This window comes from Corvus moneduloides, chromosome Z (genome assembly GCF_009650955.1).
Source record: "Corvus moneduloides isolate bCorMon1 chromosome Z, bCorMon1.pri, whole genome shotgun sequence".
Classification (NCBI taxonomy): domain Eukaryota; kingdom Metazoa; phylum Chordata; class Aves; order Passeriformes; family Corvidae; genus Corvus; species Corvus moneduloides.
The window spans coordinates 68943601-68966850 of NC_045511.1; the positions used below are offsets into that span (position 1 = coordinate 68943601).

The 23250-nt window shown below is 39.7% G+C and overlaps 1 protein-coding gene across 1 annotated transcript in view; it reads left to right on the forward strand.

Moving 5' to 3' along the window:
* EPB41L4A (erythrocyte membrane protein band 4.1 like 4A) overlaps positions 1-23250 on the forward strand; it is a 123213-nt gene that overhangs the window by 89643 nt on the left and 10320 nt on the right. Inside the window, exons 14-21 of the mRNA XM_032095107.1 lie at positions 2196-2279; positions 4517-4630; positions 6994-7041; positions 11524-11601; positions 15967-16086; positions 21366-21413; positions 22008-22076; positions 22962-23072. Of these exons, the coding sequence (XP_031950998.1) occupies positions 2196-2279; positions 4517-4630; positions 6994-7041; positions 11524-11601; positions 15967-16086; positions 21366-21413; positions 22008-22076; positions 22962-23072 (672 nt within the window). The remainder of the gene's footprint in view (positions 1-2195; positions 2280-4516; positions 4631-6993; positions 7042-11523; positions 11602-15966; positions 16087-21365; positions 21414-22007; positions 22077-22961; positions 23073-23250) is intronic.

A 23250-nucleotide genomic window follows, 5' to 3' on the forward strand; every position in this document is an offset into this window, starting at 1 on the left:
CAAATCATAAACCCCCCCCCCCCCAATGACAGTAATCTCACATGAAATTCAGATCCTAACCCTTTCAGATACTTAAAATGAACTCGGTACCTTTTGCAACTGCATTCCTGGAGATGCTGCTGGTATTTGAAGAGCTGCCACACTCTAGCTTTCTGTCCGTAAAGTGTGTATCTGCTCCAAATGAATAATCACTTGGGAATTTAATGCAGTAAATTCACCTCCCAGGTACTTTATCTCTTGAAGATTTGAAAACAGTATTCACATTTCTCTAAGTTCAACCAAGGTATTGTTCAGTAGTTCATGCTGTGCAAATCAATTCCTTTGTGCAATATGGGACAGATATATATTTATCTGAGTTACTTGCTCACTCTGTAGTAAGCACATATTTTTAAGCCTGGGAATAGATTGCATGCACCTATGAGTCAATAATTAATGGGTGCAATATTAAGAAAATGATTTACCTGATAAAGTGTAATTTAATTTCTTTTCTTGCTGACTTACTGTAGCTTTGCATTTTGTTCACTCTGTGAGAATTAAATGATTAACTCAGTGACCTGTAATATCCAAAGGCTGAGGTTAAAAGTGGATTAGTGAGTTAAGTAGCCACGATTCCTACATAAAGCTGGGTCTGTCACCTCCTGCTCTGGGAAAAGAACTCCCAGCTTATATCCCCCTCTCTAAGCAACTGTAGAGCTTTTATTTTTTCTTCCCGAATAGCACTTTATAACTATATGATGTATTAATGATTGTACGGGGTTGCTGTCAGTAATACTTCTTGACAACCTGAGTGGAAATCAGTGTGGCTGCCTCGTTCTATCTCAGGTGAACTGCTTGTCCATGGAGGAAGAGAGCTCTAGGAATGGTGCTGCAGGAAAAGCTCTGCTGAGCAACTGACAAGGACAGGAGTGTGCTTCAGCTAAAAGCCACTTCCCAGCATTTGAAGTGGCAATTATCTGGGAGCTTTAATGGGTCAGAAGCTGTAAAACCTGACACTGTGGGAATGATAGGGATAAAGGAAGAATTGGAGCATCCTGCTTTTTTCCCCCCATCCCTGTACGTATGGTGAGAGACTGGTTACAAACACTGATATAGTTCTCAAGCCAGGTGACTCTCCTGGTTTGCCTTGCAGCAGTCAGTGAAGTCAGCTCTTTCACAAAAACATCTTCCTGGCAAAAATAAAACCCAAGGCTCTACTGGGGATGGTATGAGAAGGATATGCTGCCCTGTGAACCTATGAACCTGTGATCTGTCATACTTTGAATAGTTTACATCACCCCTGCCTTTGTTGCTCCCATTTTAAAGTAGGTACTGTACACCTGGAAAAATGGTAGGGAAATATGATAAGGATAATCTGAGGTATGTGGTGACTCCCATACTGGGAGAGATTAAGCAGTCTGTGGTTCTTTCCCTTGGGAAAGAGATTAGACAGTTATAAATGTGTAAAAAAATATTAAGGGGTGGAGTTTTTTCTTAGGGAGCCATTGTTCATAGGTGTTTGTTTTTCTTTATTTCTTTCTATAATCACAGAAACAGTCAGGAACAAGGGATGGAAGTTTTGAACCATGTGGAAGTCTTAAAATAAAATTAAGTAATTGTTTATGTCATAGCCAGATACTGAAACATACTCCTACCAGGCACTATTTATGACAAAAATTTTAAAATATTCAAGAAGTATTTAACTAAATCAATGGAAGAAAGTTTCATTAAGAGCTATGTAAAATAAAAAGGAGGTAAAGCCTCTGTTTCAGTAATCTGTTAACTGCATATTATGGAAGATTATGAGATCATATTGTGTGTTTGCCCTATTGTTAGACTTCTTGCGTAAGTATCTGTTCTTGTTTATTTGGAGACAGGATTGACTGTTTTTCTGACTCAGTGCTGCCACAATTATGAGCTTGCAGAGATGATTTTTTTTCCTTTTTTCTTTTTTTTTTTCCTCTTTTTTTTTCCTTCTCTCCCCCTCCCCTTATGATTGCTCTTTTTAGGAGAAATTTTTCAACATAGCAGGTCTTCACCCTCTTTTGTATAATAAATAAGTAACTATATGCCAGGGTGGGTCTCTGTAATGTGTGTATGCCTTTAAAATTAAATTTTTAATGTTCAGGATAAAAGAAAATGTGATCTGTGTACAATGGGTTTTTAAGAATAAACAAATAAATAAATAAATGTATGTATATATCTATACTCTTATTTAGCTTTAAAAACATGAAAAATGAAAACAGTCCAGAAACACAAAGAAGTAAAACAAGTGCTCCATGGGAGGAAAATGGCCCCCAGAGGTAAGGCAAGACTTGATGTCTCAGGTATTGTGCAATGGTAAATACCATGCCACAGCAGTAGGTTGAAGGATATTCATATAATATATTATTGTGTTATTTTATTCATAATATAGGTGTATTGCATGTGTGCAGGTAGGTTCTTTCATGGATAAATAAACAGTTAAAAATTAGGAAAGTATGTGTAGGAGGAGGTAGCCAGTGAATGAATGTCAGCAGTGGCTTTCTACAGAGATCTGCTCATAGACCTCTGATATTTAGTATATTTGTCAAAGAACTTGAAAAGGGGTAATAAAGTTTGGTGATGATACAAAATTGTTTAGGATAGTGAGAAATTTGTCTGTGAAGGGTGGCAGAAAGACCCCTAAAGTGTGACTGATGGGTAGATCCTATTGAGTCAAAAAATGTGAAGAGAGGTACATGAGGACAAAAAAAATAACCCTAAATTTCTGATTAATATGTAGTGCTGTGGAATTCTGATGGATAACGAAGAAAACATCAGCTGTGTAGCAGTCAGAAAAACAATTAGCAATTATTAGTAATAATAATTAGTAATAATTATAAGAGAACAGCATTATGTCATTATGTAACTTGGTGGATCACATATGTGCTCCATGAATTTTGGGAGCAGTTCTGATGCCCTTATCTCAGGAAAAGGAATAGGCTTTGAGAGGGGCAGCAAAAGTAATCAAAGATGTGAAAGGCTCTGCAGTAAATCTGACAGGGAACAAGGGCATAGGCCAGACAGGATCCTCCCTTCAGTCAGTAAAAGAGGCAATTTCAGGGGTTAACATCTAGAAAACACAAGTTGTACTGAGAAAAGAGAAAGTGATCAGGACTGTATTCTTCCAGCAAAAGAGCTGAGGATCTCCAGGTGAAGCTATTGAAGGTGGTGTAAAAATGTTGAGAAAGGCAGTGAGTAGTGACTCACCATGAGTGGGAGACTTGTGGTCCTCCTTTGCAAGGGGTGCTGCAAGCTGATGAATTCCTGGGGGAAGCTGGGTGAGTCATGAAACAAAAATTCTGAAGGGCTTCTGAAGGCAGAGGTGCAGCAGCAGGCTCAGCAAGCCTCCTGGACTGGGAATGGTATGGGACTCAGGGAGCACTGGGAAGCTGTCTTCAGGGTTTTGCTTCCTGTAGGTGGTTGTTTACAGCTGACGTTGGAAACGGGCTACTGAACCAGACAGCATGTAAAGTGTAATCCAGAATGGTCCTGCTTTTCTGTGACAATTCAGATCTATACATGTGTCGTTTGGGGCACCCTGATGATTTACCCCTTGTGCTCCTCCTCTAAACAGAGTAGTTTTCAGAGTAAAGACAGAACAGTGAGCAAATACTCTCTTTCTAAGACAGACGTTTCTTTGGTTATTTTTAGAGAAGTGGTGTCATCTTGTCACTTTATGGCTCCAGTGTTTAAATTGCTCTCAGGACAGCAGAAAGTTTAACCTTTCAGGAGCTAAAGAACACTAGGATTGAGTTTTTGCAAATCTATTCATTCTAAAGCACTCTGCAGTTTTAGACACATAAGCAGGCTGGATGTTGCAGAGAGGTTTTCACAGCTCTTAATAATAATTCTCATTGCGATGAGCTGTGGGAACTTTTCACCTGTGCAGAACAGTGCTGTAATCAGCTGTCTGCAGAAGTAGGTGAAGAATGGATTAAATTTGAAGGCCAGAGGCTTTTAGGAAAGCAGAAGGAAAGCTGAAACTTGGAGCACCTCCACACCATTGGCAGAGGTTTGCATGGATGAACAGAAGAGAAATGGAGGTAGAATTGCTTCATGTTCCCAAGCATCAGCTCTGTGATGAAGACATATGTCATGACATGACAAGGAACATGGCAAGTTTTCAACACTTACATCCATGGAAAACATGAAGAATGCCTAGCTCTGGGTTGGATACGCCATACTAAAGCACAGAAGTTTTATTACGGTAAAAGAATATGAATAAACTAAAATCTCTGTTTTGTAGGCTTAGAGTTGTTGGCTTAAAAATGCTGAGGCCTCTCTCCTACATTTTTAAGGTTTAGTGCGAAAAATGTATTGCTAAAAAGCAGTACCATCTGCATTTACATAACACACACATTAACACCCACAAAAGGATGTATAGCCAAGTACTCACCTGTGCGTGTGTGTGTGCATGCATGAATGTTTTCATTTTTGTACGCTGAATCTCAGTTAGCTGGCCTAACTGTTGTGGAAATTTTAAAGCTGATTCTTTGCTCTTCCTTTTTAACCTTAGTGGACTGTATAATTCTGCCAGTGACCGCAATAAATCACCAAAGTTTCCTTACTCTCGCCGAAGGAACCCATCTGGTGGCAGTGAGAATGAGTCTGGGCAGCCAGTTCGGAGGAGGTAAGAGCCTCAGGGTTAATTACTGTCAGCTTCTCAGTGTAGAAACTTGGGCTCCTGCATGCTCGGTGTCCAGCTTGTGCAGGCACAGCTAGGTCCTGGGAAAGGGGGTATTCCAGGGGCCAGTTGTTAGTAAAAAAATACACCTGAGCAAGAATACCACAGCTGGTTTTGGAAAGAAAGCTTTGATCAGGTTGTTTGCTTGTGTGCTGTTGTGGGAAAATGATGTTAAAAATGTGAGAAGTTGCATTATTGGCACGTGCAAGATTCCTTTGGTTACTGGAGCTCTTTTTGCCTGGTGAATGAAAGCACTGATGGATTTGTTTGCTTGACAATGAGCTTCCAATGCAGTGTTATAAGGACATTTCTTTGCTTTAACTGCCCCAAGGATTAAACAAATGAGCCATATAGTTGTCTTTGACAGTCCTGTATTAGAGAGGACACCAGCAAAAATACAACTATGTGACACATTCAGTTGGTACAAGCTGAATTGAGTGACTTAGAGAAGTAAAATAGAATGGATGGAGGTTCTGTGCTGCATGTCCTTGAGCGTGTCCAAAAAGAAAATTACAGGGGCAGCTCTGACGTGATGGAGTATTGAGAGATTGTGTGTTACTTGGGACAATTTGTCCTGCTGAGAAGCTGCTTTCATTGCTGGAGCACCCTGCCTGGTGCTGTGATTTGTTATGAAGTATAAACAGACACAGATACCGTGCCATATTCATTGCAGTCGTCTAAAACTGCCTTAGGAGCCAGCACATGAGAGTTACATCTCTTTCTGACAGCTCTGGAATAATTACCTGTTTGGCCTTCAAAGCCAGAGTTACAAAGGGGTCTCTGACAATGCAGCTATATTGATGAGGAAATCTAGTTTGATGTGGAGCTTTTATCCTTCTCAGGTTTCTGAACTGTTTCAGACCTTTTATCTGCCATTAGCTGTCTGGGATAGGAGAGAAGAAACTAAGAAACTCACCCATGGTGCCTGCTTAGTGACCTCAAATAAATGAGTGTAACTCTCGGGCAATGGAGTTGTGTTTATTTGCTCTGTTGGATAGAGCCCTCATAGATGTTAACAGCAATGTGTTTCCTGAATGGGTTTTGTCATATTTTAACCTCAGCCCAGCCCCAGGCAGCCCCTCACTCACTCCCCCACCAGCAGGATCAGGGGAAGAATCAGAAGGGTAAGAGGTAAAAAACTCATGGGCTGAGATACAGACAGTTCAATAGGGAAAGCAAAAGCCGTGCACACAAGCAAAGCAACACAAGGAATGAATTCCCTGCTTCCCATGGCTGGGCAGGTGTTCAGCCATCCCCAGCAGGGCAGGGCCCCATCACACTCATGGTGACTTGGGAGGTCAAACCCCATCAGTCCAACATCCCCTCCTCCCTCCTTCTTTCCCCCACTTTATACACTGAGCCTGATGCCACAAGGTCTGGAATATCCCTTCGGTCAGCTGGGGTCACCTGTCCTGCCTGTGTCCCCTCCCAGCCTCCCACGTACCCCCAGTCTCCTCCCCAGCGTGGCCTTGGCTCAGTGCAATCCCCGCTCAGCAGTAACAAAAGCATGTCTATATCATCAACCCTGTGTTTAGCACAACCCCAAAACACAGCCCCAAACCTGCCACTGGGAAGAAAACTAACTCTACTGCAGACAAACCCAGCACAGGTTTTCTGATGCATTGCTAGCTTAGTTGTCAGAAGGACTTGTTTGGCTTTGTAAAAACAAAAACTAGAGATGTGCAATGCAAAGCTCTCTCATATCAAGAAAAGAAAAGTGTTTGTGCACTGTGCAGCAGGAAATCTGGGATTTGCATTGGGCTGATCTAGTCAGTGGACAGACAGTCATGCCAATACCAAGTTTTCTCTTGGGCTACCACATGAACAAAATGTTTTTAGAAGTTTTATCTTGAATGTGAGACTGTGAAGACTAACAGTAGGTAGGTTCTAACTTAATTATGCCTTCCTGAGTCTTGGTTTTATTCATGCACTTTCCTTTTCCAACTGTTAATAACAATAGCTGTGTTATGTTTATGTTGTTTACTGGAGTTAAGAGGAAACCACCAGGCTCTAGTGTGTTGCAAACAGTAGGAAACTCTAAAGGCCAGCATGCTATGCTTAATTTTGCAAGTCAGGGGTTTGCAATGAGAGCTTGAATGGAATCATGCCTTCACAACTTACTGTAAAGGTGTCCTGAAAGGTTTAAAACAAGCATATGCCCTATTTTCTCTACCTGAGATCATATTGAAAAAAAATTTATCAAAAAACTAAAACACCTTGTAAAGTTTTAAGGTTTTTTTAAGGGTAGTTTTGTGTATTTGTATTAAGTGACTCAATGATATTTCATTAAAACTTCCTTAATGTCACAGGAAAAATCAAAACAGTGGTGAAGATTCAGATTTAAAGCAAAGGAGAAGGTAAATATACGATCTATAGCAGGTATGAAATGATAGTGACGATACTGGTCATATTTTGGTTCACTGCATCCCCTCCTTTCCTTCCTTCTCCCTAATTTTCTTAAATGTATGAAAGGTTTGTTATGTTATGACCATTTAATTTTTTATTTCTTATCTTTTGCTAAAATGCTCTGTGGCACAGCCTCATCACAGCACAGAGTTTGCAGCACATTGTTACTACCCCATGTTAGAAGCAGCTTGTGAAAGTTTCCTGAGGGCTTATCTGCAACTTGAGAGTCAATTGCAGAGGTTTTAGCTTTTGGAGTCTGAATCTGCAGAATTGTTTTTACTTCTCCAGCCTCCCTACCCACTTTTAATTAAACTGTTTTGCAAGCAAGTGTTCTATCGTCTGAGATGAATTGTCCTGCAAGAGGTAAGTGCAAAGCCATCTGTAACTCCTGGTGGTCCTCTTGCTGTCTTGCACATTTTTTGTTGATTTTTTCTTAAGCTTCTTCCCCGCCCCCCACCCCCATCTGCCATTTCACACGTGACTGGTTGTCACATTTCAAATAAAATGCAGGTGTGAATTTGGGTGTGCCCTTCAACAGCTTCAGTTTTTGACAAGATTTTTGCCACATCTGCCTGTCATGACTCTGTTCAGTGCTTCTCCTCTCTCCTGTGTTCCTGCTTGCACTGCTGGAATGAGAGAGTGTAGTGCATTTCAATGCCAGAGGCTCCTGGAGCTTGGGAAGGAGAGGAGGCACTCCCAGGATCTGAATCACTGCTGCAGCACGGGAAAGGAGCTCTGGCAGAGATACAAACATCTCAGGGACAATCACAGGAAGCCAGAGAAAGTGCTCACATACTTTGTACTTATTATAAGATAACAGAATATTTTTTGGAAGAATGTTAGTGTTACAAGTTGCCAGCGGTAGTCCTGTGATAGATGTCCAGCACATAGAACTGAGAAGATTTAGTTAGGCATCTCAGTTGGAAAGCCTCAGTGCTCAGAAGGGACCTCCTCCCAAAGGCTGTGCACAGGTTTGTTACTGTACATTGCAAAAGACCTTCTCCACTTCCTCACAATTTGGCTATTCTCCTCTCATTTTAATCAGAAAAAGACTGTGCCAGGCTGTGAGCTTTCCTCAGCTCTCCAAGCCCTCTCCTAGACAATATTTGTTGTATCTCTTGTAAAACTGACTATGACTTCTTTCCTGCTCCTTATGCCAGACCATATAGGTATTCTACCCGCAAAATATCAAATATATTGCATGACAAAGAAAACGGGAATAAAGGACAAAAGGTACCCTAAAATTGTCAGAGATCAGGATGATCTCGTGTGTTCTTGCACCTGATTTAGGAAACTATCTTTTTTCCGCACCATTTTTGGTATTTTATGCAGTTCAGTAAAAACTGATATTTAATATTCAGTGAAAGATAATATTCTGACAAAAAGCATGAGCTGCTGCCACTCAGCTGACAGCTCAGGAGCCCTTCTGTGTCCCCACAAGTGCTTTCCTGACGGGGAACACAAGGTAATTTGATGTGCAATATCCAAAAGGTGGATCAGATTTCCATTCCTGAAAAGTTAGAGAAAGGCTTGTCTTGAGTTTGATCACATTGGATGTTTTATCTTGTACTTTGCCTGCCACTCTGTGATTTTTGGCTGTTTTGGTACCTTATGAGATAAATTACTTAAATCACAGTAAGAAAATTCTTGTCATAGTGAAAAATGTAGAAGAAAAGTGTCATGCTAATGACCTGGAACTGTGAAAGAACAGTGTTGCTCAAATGACTTACTAAGGTTGATGTTAGTGGAATATTTATTAAACATCTGATAAGACTGGGGTGGGGAAAGGTATACTTTTGGCTGTGTAAGGTCTGCTGCAGTTCTAGAGCATTTATTGCTCTTAACTCTTCCATTGTGCTCTAGTGAATTTTTTTGACACCATCTTTTAATCTTCCTTCTTCCTTTGGGGTTACAGTTTTTGATAGTAACACACATATTTTTATCCTCACTTTGAGCTTCACCCAGAAAGGTGTATTTTTAGCTGGCAATCTGGCTTTAAATTATGAACATGAAGTTTGCGGATGAGGAGAGGCTTCTTCTCTGGGGGAAATTTCACTTTGCCAAATTTATTCCCTTCAGGCAAGCTGGGTTGAATTGATTTTCTTAGACTTTAGCTGTCCTGTTATTCTAAGACATATTTGTTTGAATGGGAGCTATTTGAGCTAATGATTTCCTAATTTAGGAGGGGAGAACGGATTCCATAGACTGAAGCATTTAAAAGCTCAGGAATTTGATGAAGGCAACCATAATTCACTGGTATTATGGAGAATTTAATGAGGCTCTGAGGTGTGTCAGAGTGACATCTGTAACAGTGTCCTGGTTATGCAGTCGTAATCCTGTAGAAAGCAGAGTAATGTGTCCCTCACCAGACAGTGCAGTTCCATGCTGCATCTGTTCTGTTCCTTAGGAACAATCTTCTCTCATCCTGTTTGGGCTCTTCCTCCTAAGCCATTAGAACATGCAGTGAGTAGGTGCTGGTCAGCAACTTCCTACCTTGTCGTGAAATGCTTCTCCTTACACCTAAGAAACTGCTTTCTCTCCTTGGCTTGTTTGAGGTGTAGTTTAACACATCTGTCCTCTTACAAATGTCAGCTATCAAAAAGAGCAAAAGAAAAGCTGGGAGGCATACAAAAATATGTATCTCTACCAGCATCATCAGGAGTTATCCTCTTTAGCTCTTATGTCATGGCCAGAGACCTCAGAAATAAAAGTTCTGTTCTCCATTGCAGCAAAACCGTCACTGATTCTGACTCCAGGCAACCTAAATCCTTGTAGACCAGCTCCTGTTAATATCAGTCAGCCTTCCGCATTAATCAGCTGGGCTGTCAGTATAGCAGAGAAACACATCTGTCTTTGGGGGCATTCATGGAATCACAGAAGTGTTCAGGTTGGGAAGGACCTTTTCCAGATCATCAAATCTAACCATTCCAAGACCATCCTCACACTAAAGAATGAATGGTCCAAATCAGGTTTTGATGAGAGTGGCAGTCTTTAGGACCTAGCTGTCACCAAAACTATGGGAAAAACAAAAACCCTCTAACACTATATTTGAAGTGACAGAGAATCAGGCATTACTTTATTTCTGGCCAGGATGTGCCATGGAAAATATTCCATACACACATAAGTTTTACTAGATTTTTCCTAACACGTATACAGCCCAAAACCCATAGAAATCCATTGGTTTATTGTTCATTGGTCCCAAGTTGCGTAGTTCTTAGTATCTGGCCTCCTATGGGATGTGGATTTCTTCACCTCTGATGTTAATAAGGTCCTCACTCCTTGGTTTCCTTGTCAGTCTTTTCCGGACCAGTGTCTCCAACCATGCCGGGGGCAATGTCTGGGGTGGATGTTCATTGATGTTTGCTGATGGTCGTTATCTTTCTGGGTATCTTTAGGGCTACTCCCAGTCTGTTGAGACGTTAAGCTTATCTCCGTTGAGTGGTGCAAAGTCCCCCTAAAAAGCTCTTAGACTTCCCTTCCCCAAGGCAAAGGTAAACCAAGCCTGACTAGAGAAATAAAATTAAAAAGTTTTAAAAGTTACATTATTTCCAACATAGTCAGTGGTACAGTGACAGAGTCCTGGTTTCTAGGACCAAAGTCCTGATAGTTGGTCTGTCTGCTCCAAAATCCAATCATGGGTTTAAGGGTCTCAGGTAGTAGAGAAGAGTTTGCCTGTAGGTAGTTGAGCCGCCTTCTTCCATAAAGAGCAGCAGAATCCCAGTGTTACTGGTATTTCTTCCATGCTGGCTAACATTCCCTTCAGACAAGCTGGGTTCAGCTGATTTTCCTAGATTTTAGCTGTCCTGTTACTCTAAGACATTTTTGTTTGAATGGGAGATGAGATATTTGAGCTAATGATTTCCTAATTTAGGAGAGAGAGGAGAACAGACTCCATAGACTGAGGACTTACGAACTTACAGGATGGAAGTTGAGGTGAATAGAAAATACAGATCTGTGAGCATTTTGTTTTGCTTGCAATCCCAAAATTCTGTATAATTTCTGTTGGGCATACCACAATGTACAAGAGGAAAAGAGCCAGAATACATGCAGATTAGAGATGATACATTTCACACCTCCAAGAAACACATTGATGTGGCATACACAAAAAGAATGCTGAATTATAAAATGAAATAATTTTTAAAAAATAAAACAAATGAAACAATGAAATTATTCAAAATGAAAATAGCACTCACCTTATACTACACTGTGGGTGCACTACTTTTGAAGCAGTTCTTCCCAATCAATTAATGAGAAAAAGATAATATGACTTGCAGGTGTAGACAAGCCCTCCAGAGTCTTTTAATTCTGATTTCTGAGAATGAAAAACATCTGAGTGATGTTTTTGCAGTGTTGTTCCTTCCTCGTTTAGCACTGCAATAATTTTGGTGATAGTAGATAAATTAATTTTGAGATGTTGCTTTTCTCTTCTCCAGGTCACGGTCCCGCTGTAACACCAGCAGTGGCAGTGAATCTGAAAATTCCAACAGAGAGCATCGGAAGAAGAGAAACAGGTGACAATCTATTAAATATTTTAGACAGGGAGACATGAAACACAGACAAGTGGAGATGGACTTTTCTCTGATAAACCTAGTAAGAAGGGATCTAACATGTTTTATGTGTATAGAGTCCTCCTGAGGCAGTGTAAGACCCTTTTCTAAATAAGAAGAGTGATGATTGCCAGAATACATCATTATAGTTGTATGCAATGAATGCCTGCCCTCCTGTTGCTTAGGAAGAGCTCAGTAATGAACCACATGATCAAATACAGGGCACACTTACAAAAGACTTGCAATATAAATGCAAATAAAGGGGATAATATCTTGATAACAATATTCTCAGCATATACTTCAATACCTCACAAATTCAAGTGCAGACTTTTTTAAGCAGAAAATAAGCTTTCGAGAAGTAAAAACATTTTTAATGGCTATGAATTTCAGTGCTGTTTTTAAATCCATGCATTTAATGATATTACTGTTTTGTTTTCCAAAATGTCAGGTGTGGTCCCAAACCCAAAATGTGTACAGCATCAAGTTTTAATAGGACAGCAGTAGTTCATATCAAGTGATGCTAACAAGTCCTGTATTATATATCCTATTTTTCTTGTTGCTGATATGAAAAAGATGGCATAACTACTGAATTCCTATAAATTCCCTTTAAAGCTGTATCTTTCATGTTGCACTGGAGATAACAGCATCCATATATAATTTAATAATATTCAAATATATTCAAAAATATATTTTAGAAAATACATTTTTAAAAGCACATAGAATTTCTTCATATTGCATAAACACAGTGCAAGAGAAATGCAACTGGTCAAAAGAGGAACTGTTTTAAGGCAAATTTTCTAAATTGCTGCCTCCATGAGCTTCCATCATTTCTTCATGTCTACTTTGCAGTGATAAATTATTTCCAGATCTCTGGAAGCTCTTAGAAATAATCATATTCTAGGTAGTGCTGTGGGAGTATACAGTGTAATTACGTTTTAAACATGACTTGCAGTAGTTAAAGAAATACTAAAAAATCATTGTGACACTCGCATAGGATGGCATAAAGCGTATGTGAGACATAAAATTTCTTTGAAGCTTACCTAAATTAGAGTGCAGTGTAGTAAGATACTTGGTTAACAATAACCTAGTGTGCATGGAAGGTTTGTTTTCCAGCTGAAGTTGAAATGACATGCTGAGTGTAGTTTCAGTGATCAGCAGTAAGTGGTATTTTGTATCCCTTTCTCCTAGAATACTCTTGCCAGGCTTTTTCCCGCGTGTGAAAATCCTTGTGCAGGGAGCTCCACAAGCAAATGAAAGAAATTAGAGACTGACCACAAGAATGTTTTTAAGAACTCCTGGCAATATAAAGACTGAATTGTGAGAAGGAATAAGTACTGCTTATCATTTTTTTGAAGGATAAAAGGGCCTTTACCAACCCTTCCTCACTTCATGGAAAGAAATTTCAAAATAAGAAGAAAAAAAAATGAATTTTTTGAGTTGTTTCTAAGTTTTTCACATTTTCAGAAATCTAAGATACAGCAAAAATGTTAATGTTTCAGCATCTCTTTTTCTGAGGTGATTACTTGAAATCAGGCCAGATAAAAAGTCATTATAAGAGTTAGAGTAAACAGGTACTAAATGAGCTGGAAGTCTAAGACTTGTTCCTTGTGAGCAGGTGCAGGAAAACACCAGTCATAATGAATTTCTGTGTTTTGTTAGCAGCCACAGCAGGAACATAACAAGCTGAAAGGTCAGAGGCACTGAGTAGCTTTCCTGTTATCAGAGCTGAGCCAGCCCTAGCAGGGTTAAATAGGACATTAAAATGAGGCTTGCAACTGCTGTTGCTCAAGTTTATGCTGTTGCATAGAATAATATAATTTATTTTCCAGTACAATAACCAGGTCCCTGACACAAGCAGAAACAAAATTGTTTTGTTTTATTGGAATGAGTGAATACTCACATTAACCAAAGAAATCTTCTTCTGATCATAGTAGAGTAGAATATACTGTTCACAGGACAAGAGATCACTGTGAACTATTTGCCAGGAGAAAACAAATTATCAGAGAAAACCAGATGTAGATGAGAAAAAACCCCAGAAATGTAGATTAGAGCTTCTGAAGGTACAACACTAGAAAAATCTCAGGGAAAATCTCCTTACTGGATCTCAGTCTTTGGGGTTTCACTCCATCATATAAATGTTTTCTCCTAAGCAGATGATCATATGAAAGTTGAAAAACCTGTGTTGAGCATTTTTCAATCACAGAAGAAATGCATTTGCTTTTTCAATCCTGTGGTCAAAATTTATTGTGTAGACAAAAATGTATTAAAGGAGCAGACAGTGTGTACTGAAGCATAGTTTCCTTCCTGGCTACACTGAGCAGATCCATCTGATTAGAATCAGAGTGACTGAATGGTTGAGGCTGTCAGGGACCTCTGGGTGTCATCTGGTCCAACCACTGCTCCAGCAGGGCCACCAAGAGCTGTCATTCCCATACAGCTTTTCAGTTTCTCCAAGGACGGAGACGCCACCACCTCTCTGGAAAACCTGTGCCAGTGCTCGGTGAAAAGAATGAAAGGAAAGTTGTAATGGGCTTTCAGTTCAAGGGCAGCAGTTTTTATTCAAAAGTACCTTTAAATAGAAATTTAGGATTTGAGTTAAACTTTCAGCTTTTCATTTTCTTTTTTTTTTTTTTTTGTCATTTCTGTCACCAAAAAGCTAAAAAATTTGCCCAAAAGTTCCTAGAATTGAACATTGCATTCAAATAATGTATTTCATGTGAGCATGCTTTGCAGCTGCAAAATGGATGTTTTGTTTCTTCATATCTCCATCTAGTAGAGTTCTGCTGTGCTGCAACAGGACTTTGAGTGGGCTGACACTGCTTGCTTTAATAGCTGCAATGCTACTTTATATATTTAGATTTTTGGTATTTTTGTACAAGTGACTGCCATGTGTGGGAGGCAGTTGGTGGTGTCTATACCATATGGGATGATTGCTGTTTGCACAAATTGGATTATTTGGGATGAAAATCACAACTCATTACTTGTTGCTGTGTGAGTTCTTCTACTAAATCCTTAGGTAGAAGTTTGTTAATACCTGTCAGCAGATTACAGATTTAAAAACATTTGCGTAGAAATCAAAACCTGAGGTTGCAGTCTTCTCCAGATGCTTCCTACCATTTCGTAGAGCTGTGGCTGTTTACAGTAGTTGGGGATCCAGCTCAAAATTCATTATGCATGTGAGAGAAGATCTGATCAAAGGAAAAGCAGAAGCCTGTGTAGCTGGTTTAGCCTGATACAATTCAAAACTCAAAGAGAAAAGTACATCTGAAGTGAGGAGCAACAACAACATACTTTGCATTTTCTACATCTCCAGTGTAATCCCTTTATCTCTGTTTGCTTCTTTGTTTGTTTTACCTGTGAGTCTTCCCCTCTGGTTTCTCCAGTATGCCAGTCATACCATCTGATCAGACAGTCCACACTCAAGGTGATATTTTCCAGGGATGTTTTGAAATCCCTGCTGAATTTTAAGTTCACTGCTGTGACCAAGCATATCCTTTTGCTCCACCACCTTAGCACTTCATCCCAGCAGTCATTTGTGCAACCTCAAAACTGTGGGAAGCATCTGTGGAACTTTGGTCAAACACTGCCTGGCTGCCTGGATGGTTGTGGCATTGTGAAATTATTGCAGCCTGCTAACAAATATGCTGAGTTGATAGGATTTCGATGTTTGGCTCCATCTGTAATGCATTCCAATAATGAATTCATGGATTTTAAAGAAACCAAATTAAAAAAAGAAGAAATAAAAGGCATAGCATGTCATTTAGATGCACATAAGCCATGACAGGGAGCAAAGCCTCAGGGGATGGTGCAGAAGGAGTGCCATGGAGATCTGCATGCATCCTGAGATTTGTTGCAGGTTAGGACGAAGGGAGCACTTCTTCTGAGTGGGGACTCACCAAGGGGATTTTCCCCTGGATCCTAGGAAAGTGCATGCTGGAATAAAGTACTTGTGAAAGTTGTAGTAGTAGAACCTTGTATTATGATGTGGGTCTCCTATTTGCTGCAGATGAGGTAGACTGGAATATGTAAACAAGGAAAGAAATCCAGATGTTTGGCTTGGGCTGGGAAGAAGAATTCAAGTTGTGGACATGGATTGTTACATTTTTAGTTCATGCTGTTTCTAAATAACAAATCAGCAAGTTTTCTTTTATAGAGTTCTTACTTTAATGTAGTTTAGGAGCATTTGTTAAAATTTGGCAAAGATGAAAGGTTAAGTACAGCATTGCAGGACCTGGATTTTTGTGGGGGGGGAAAAAGAAATATCCCACTGCTTCTCAGAGCATCCTGCATCAGAGCCTTCAGACTAAACTCCTGGTACTTGCTTTGCAGATTACGGCAAGAGAATGAAATGGTTGACTCGGCTCCTCAGTGGGAAGCTGTGCTGCGGCGGCAGAAGGGGAAAACCCAGGCAGATCCAAACTACCGGCGATCCAGGCACAGATCTCGATCGTATGTAACCTTCATATCCTTTGATGTGTAAACTAAGGCTGTTGAATCATGTTAAAAAGCAGGAGGAGTGTCTCCAGTGTGGTGGTGGCCCTCAGCTGCTGAGGAGCAGAGATTTTCACATGGCATGCTTCCACATTACCAGATTGGTCTTTGTGGTCAAACTGCCTTTGTTTAGTGATTTGAATTTCAGGGCACAAATAACGCAAACAGAACTTTGTAACAAAGCTGCTGAGGAACTCTGTCCATCACCTGGGAAGAAGTCCTGGGTGGTTCAGTGGCTCATTGAGCATTAGTTCTGTAATGAGTACAGTTATTCCTCTTTTCTGGGCTGCAAGTCTGTGGAAGCATTCAGATTTTATGTGATAGCTGCAAACACTTTTATGAAATACATGCATACTAGTTTAATCATATAATATCTGCAGTGGTGTTTCAGATGAGAGCAGCTGCTCGTGTTTCCAAGTCTAATTATCCCTGACAAGCAGCAGCCAGTGATATATTGCATCCCAATGCCAGGATTTCCATGATGGAGCCCTACTGCCAGGCACTGCTGTTCCTGCTGATAGCTTGTTCTGACATAGTGAAGTTATTAGCTCTTGAAATTAATTTTCTCAAGCTAATGAAAATGTTGGTTTCCTTTAATTTACATTTTTCTTCTAATGGCATGTTTTTTGGGCCATAGACACACTGTTTGGTATCACTGAAACCACAGTCAGCATTGACGTTTCCAGCATTAAAATCCGCTTGAGTTCTGTTCTCGGTTGCCTGTGTTGCTAGGACTCATTGCTGTCTCCAGTTTCATACTGCAGAGTTTTAATTCTTTATGAGGGATAGAATTTGCCTTTAAAGGTCCAAATATTGGAATTTGTACTTTAACAGGCTTTGTACAGACTTGTTCACTTTCAGCTGCACAAAAGTCATGTGTTATTAGATGTAATTGTACAATGATATGTTACTAAAAATCAGGACTATTAAAGCTCACTTGCATGGAATGCAGAAAATACAGTTGATTAAATTTGATTTCTGTTTGTTTTATTATATACAGAAAGTGCTGTAAAATAGGAAATGTACTCAGCTAATAATGGTTAGATTAAATTTGTAGCCAGGTTTTCTTTTTTACCCATCGGCCAGGTAAATCTCATTGTTTGGACAGCACGGGTTCCCTCTTGTGGTTAACTTAACTTATGGAATGGCTTTGATTTTCCAGCACAGTGACATTCTGAGTTGTGTTTCATTTAAACTACTATTAGCAAAAAATCATCAATGTGAAGCACCTTACTTAACAAGGAAAGGTCCTGGAAGAAGAAAAGAAATGAAGAAATCCTGAAGACTTTGGAAGGCTTCTCATTTCCTTTTGCTATTGTTTCAATTATTCATGTGTTTCCCCTTTTTATCACACTCTCCAGTTAAAAAAAAAAAACCACAAAAAAAACAAACAAACCCACAATGAAATAAACCCAAACCTCCTAAGTATGGCAGAGATCCTTCACATGTGCAGATAGGAACTAAAAAAATAAAATGAGGATTTCTTTCAAAGCATTTTGAAAAAAGATTAGTAAAAGGCATTTAACTGTTAACCTGTCATACATTGTAAGAGAATTTATTTAATTTAGTTTGGCTCAGCTGTTTGTTTACTTGACTGGATACAGGTCAGAGGAAAAGGACACATAATTCCATAGGTTATGGTTGTTTTGGTTATAAATGTTGTCATATGGCCATTTAAAAACTGATACAAAACTTTAAATTTAGTAGAACAGGTAATTCTTTCACAGTAAGTCCATTATTGCACTCATTGTAACTAGAGCTTCCCTTTGGATATGTGAAGTGGTAGCTGAAATGTTTGTTACTGTGCCTGGCACAGTGCATTTCATTTGTTTAATAATTAGTAATATTAATCATTTGTGGTGGCAAGGTGGTGTCTCCTTGGTCTTGGGAATAAAAGTATTTGACAGGAATTTGACCTTTCTTTCTCCTCAAGGAGAATGCAGAGAGCTCCCAGTTCTAGTTCCACAGGATTTATTTTCAAGAGTTCATGTAAAACATCTGTGTAGCCAAAGGGCTTTTTCTAATTAAGAAGAATGGTCATAAAATTCCATGGCTATTTAAATTTACCATTTGTGACTCAAACTGAAATATTAATAAGGGTGCAGATGCAGGCACAAAAAATAATGTAGACCTTATTAATGTGTAGAGCTGTTCCAGCTTGTGCAAACGAAAAAAAAATAAACAAAAAAACCCCATGAGATTCATCACTTACTGGGAATTCCCATTAGGTTTCTTGTGCATTAGAGAAAATGATCAGCATGCAAATTGTCCAGAAGGTATTGATTCAGATACTGAGATAGGACAATCTGAGTCCTATATATCAAAACTGTGAGTTCTAAGACAATTCACAGTAAAAAGATGAAAACAAAGTGAAAGGGGGATTGTGATCTGACTTTAAAGATTTAACAGAAGAATTGCTTTGTTGTGGACTCTTAAGAACCATACAAACATGAATTTCCTATGTGGTATATGCAATACCTACATTTCATCTTACATTTCACCTTTCTTTTTGTAAGCTTTCTGTCAGTTTGATTTCAAAGGAAGCAGGAACAGGCTTTGGAAAGAAAATGCTTCAATTAAGTTATTTTATCTGTATCATATTTCTTTATATTCTTTGATGGGGAGCTAACCTGAATAAATGCTGTAAGGTTATCCCAGTATGGTAACGCTTCTTAAACAGATGGAAAATAACTAATTGCAGGATGTGAAGTCTAAAAGAAGTTTGCTCTGAGGAATCATTGTATTTCACCTTTTTTTTCTTTTTTTTTTTTTTCCATGCGATGCCATACTGCTTAACTGGTATTGTACAGTAAAGTCTTTATTATTAGTGTAATTGCAGGGATGGAAAGAGGAGAAATGGCAGAGATCACAGAGCGAAATACCTGGAGCTGGTCGCAGAAAGCAGGAGGCACACTTTCTAGAAAGTGGAGAAATGAAGATGTCTTCTTATTTAACCACTCTCTTTCCATGCTGCCCCACAAATTAATATTTCTTACTGTCAGTGAGGCTTCACATGATGCTTCATGATACTTGAGACTTAAGGCCAGGTCCTGAACTGCTGTATTTCCATGAATAAGTAAAAGCCATCAAATGGGTCAGTGGTGCGCACATACCCTGCTTTGTGCGGGTCCTGGGTTAGGGAGCGACCTTGGGGCTTTGCTTCCTCGGGCAAACTAGTGCTTGTAAGCATTACAAAGCCTCCCTGGAGAAACTGGCATTTTCCAAGCAGCTTTCACATACCCCACTGCCTGATTATTCAGCCTCAGAAGAGGATGCCTATCTTTCCAGCCCCAGGGTGAATGCAGGGTTTGCAGCTGCTAGTTTGTGAACAGGAAGCTTCATGGAAGCAGAAATCAGTTCAAAACTAAGGGGTGAAAAATGCTGTTAAATGCCACTGCATTTACTGCATCAGGGAGTTAAAAGCAGTGTGGACAGATATAATAAAGAGAAGTAAATGCAAGAAGGAAGAAGGAGAGATAGAAGTGAAAATCTGAGAAAATTAAATGCATTATAATAAATAGAAAAAAAAAAGCTTTAAAAGACTCTGGACATGGAGAACAAATGGACTGTAAACCACTCGTGCTGTAGCTGTTGCCATCATGAGAACCTGAGGAGCTGGAAGGGACAGCAGTTTGTCAAGTATAGGAATTGTCTTGCCTGGAAAGCCTTGGAGCCTGACGAGGTTATGGATTAGTTCATTTTAGCCCTACTAGGGAAACACAAATGCTAGGTTGATTTTCACCCTTTGGTCTTTCTCTGGTGTTTATAAACCAGTGAACTAGTATCTCCTAGTACTTCTGCTCATCCCAAAACATTCTGCTTTTACATCAGCTGTACAGTGTTTACTGCAATATAGATGTCTCTGAACATTATTCCTAGGCTGAACTCTGGAAATAAGCCAAACATGGTAATGGTGAAATAAGAAAACAGTCAAACTGTTCATGCTAGAGAGCAGTTTGGAATTATTTCTGATACATCTCTGTCTCTGGGCAGGGGAGAGCCCATTTAGAGGTGCCAAACTGCAGATGTCTGCTGTCCTCCTTGATCTCCATCTAAATTTGGATTATATCCCTCTGAAAGCATCTTTGAATATGATAAGCCTTTTTGTTTAAGGGAAAAAAAGATCAGACTGTATGACCCGATGATGTAAGACTTAATATTTGAGAAACTGTGGCAGTATTTATGTGTGCTGGATGTGTCTGAAAGTTGCATCCCTCACATCTTATATGGTGTGGAACAGTCTAGCTGTTGACACTGAGCTTATATAATGACAATGAAAAGAGTTATCTGATCTCTCCCTGCAAATGTAGTCCCTGCCACTGTCTAAAATCTTTACTTAATCTTTTACTCTGTATGGGTTTGGGTGAATTCTAGGTGCAGCTTTAACAACAGCAGTGGTTTTGCACTAACCTTGCAAAAGAGAAGGAAAGGAAAAGAACAGTAAAAAGAATGGAGTTCCAGTTAGAAACATATATTCTGTGATTTAGTAGAAAATGGAAGATATGCCCCTCAGGCTTGCTTTGCTACATCACTGTGACTGCAACAGGGAAATTACCATTTTTGGTAAGCTCTTTGTGTGTGAATTAAATAGCTGGTAAAATATTTAGGTGCATAAGTAGGCATAGTTGCTGGTTTGATTAGCTTGTTGGTGTGGGGTTTTTTTTGTACTGGACACCAAAAACAAATAAATAGAGCAGAAACTCTTCTTGGAAATGATCAGAGAGAGGCTGCACTGTGATTGCAGTGGAGCCACAAGTCTTCACTGGTGTCCCCTGCGAATGGCTCAGGTTACTGACGTGTCAGCCTGCTGTGGCCTGTCCCTCCTCCTGCCCACAAAGGGCTCTGTGGGCCACAGGACATTTCCAAGGGCCTTTTTCAGAAGCGTTATTCCAAAATGTGTTGTCCTTGGAGGGGTAAGTGTTGGCAGCGACTGGGCAGTGATTTGGCTTGGGGAATTCTGCTGTTGTTTGTATTTTACATACACTCTTGCTGAAGGCTGGTGGAACTGGAATTGTGATTGAGAGCCTGTCGTTCAAGAAATGACTTTTCAGTTGAAATAAAGCGATGAAGTTTAATGCATTTTCTGAGATAACAAACCTTAAAATTGAAGTCACCAGTGGATAACATTTATCATGATTTCTGTGCAGGGTCTGTGCTGTTAGAAGTTATTTGAACAGCAACATGTCAGATCATGGTTTTCACAGCTCAGCCTTTGTTGTGTTTGTTGATATTTATAGGAGAAGCCCAGATGTACAAGCCAAAGAAGAACTGTGGAAACATATTCAGTAAGTATGGTCCTTGTAGGGTCTGAGATGCTTGGTTTGCCCTTAAAGTAGTTATTCAAATCCCCTCCACTGTGGCAGTTCACTGATTTAGTTACAGTAAATTATGTCTATGTTAATGACCTGCTGTGTGTAGAAGATACTACAGGTCACTGAGTGCACTGAATAAAGGTGACCACTGTATGTAAATGAATTAATAAAGAACAATACATAATTTTAGAGATTTATTCCTGTGTGGCTTCCAAAATGTCAATAGCACTTTTTGGACGACACCCCATTACCCCTTAGGAAGATATTTAGCAATTCCAAAGCATATTCAGTGTTTAGCACACATATTGCTCATTATATTGTGAAGCAACAAGATCAGATTTGCAGAGAGGTGAGAGGAAGGTGGAACAGGATGCGACATGCAGTTGAAGCAATCAAGGTGAAGTTACACTTATTTCAAAATAGGTTTCCTATTTTGATGTCAAGGTAGCTTCAGGGCTGACAACTGCTTGTTTTAGTAAATCTTTTCAGCCCAATATAATAAAAATAAAAACATTTTTGCACTTCACAGTTACTGTTACAGTTTTTACTTTTCCTCATCCTTTATAGGAAGGAGCTTGTGGATCCATCTGGCCTATCTGAGGAGCAATTGAAAGAAATTCCATACACTAAAGTAGAGTGAGTTTATGTCAGAATTTTTTTTTTTTGTAAATATAAAAGTCCACTTTTCTTACTTTACTCTGACCTCTGTCTTACTGAAATAGGAACGGATTTACACATAATCTCTAAGCTCATATCTATTCCAAATACTCACCTAGGATGGTGTTAGGTGGGGATACTTAATAATCTTAAAATCTAGTATTTTTCCTTTTCAAAAATACGAAAAAAAAATCATCTTCATCTCTCCTGATCTCTCCCACACACTCATGAACCTGTCTGTATGTTCTGTATGTCTCCCTATGGTAGCCATGAATCTTTTTTATAAACTGCAGAACCAGAGAGAAGTGAACGCAGACAAGAAAACCCATTTTTTCCTAAATATTTTTTGTTTTAAATATTCTGATCATCCAAGGCACTCTTTGACCTCCGCAATCCCTTCCCTGGCTTGTCATGGGCAGCTGCCAGGGCATAGCTATTTCCTTGAGAACCAACATCCATTTCACTGTGATAATAGCCCACGTGGGATTCCATGTGTCAGTGCAAGCAGCTGAATGCGGCAAAAATGGGATCCTGGGTTGCATTATAATGTACTTCCACAACACAACACACTAGGCAGAAAAGGCTGAGTTTAAGGATGTATAAATTAATGCATTCTTTATTAAAGTTTCATTCTCAAATCTGGGCATGCCAGTTTGTGACCTCTGCTCTCCTAAAGCATTGAATTCCAAATACAGACTTTTAAAAAGAAGTACCAGCCCTTTAAATTCAGCCAGTGCAAGAAGCCATCTGTTACACTTCGGTAAGGAATGGGAGGACCTCTCTGTCTGCAGCTGAATTTATGTTTTGTGCGAAGATCTGGTTTACCAACCCAACCCCCTGTTGTGAATTCTGTGTCTCTCTTAGGACTCAAGGCGACCCCATCCGCATCCGGCACTCGCACTCCCCTCGCAGCTACCGGCAGTACCGGCGGTCCCAGTGCTCTGATGGGGAGAGATCTGTCCTGTCTGAAGTGAAGTATGTGAACCTGGTTATTAGCACTGGACTAATGGACTAATTAGCACTAGTCTAGTGCAGCCCAAAAGTTGTTCAGACAGGTGAAGAAGAGGTGGTAAGAAGCAGCATAAATGTGGCTTGTTGGTGGCACAGGGTTCAGGCAACCCCCTAAATGGCATGTCTTCAGAGCTAAACATGA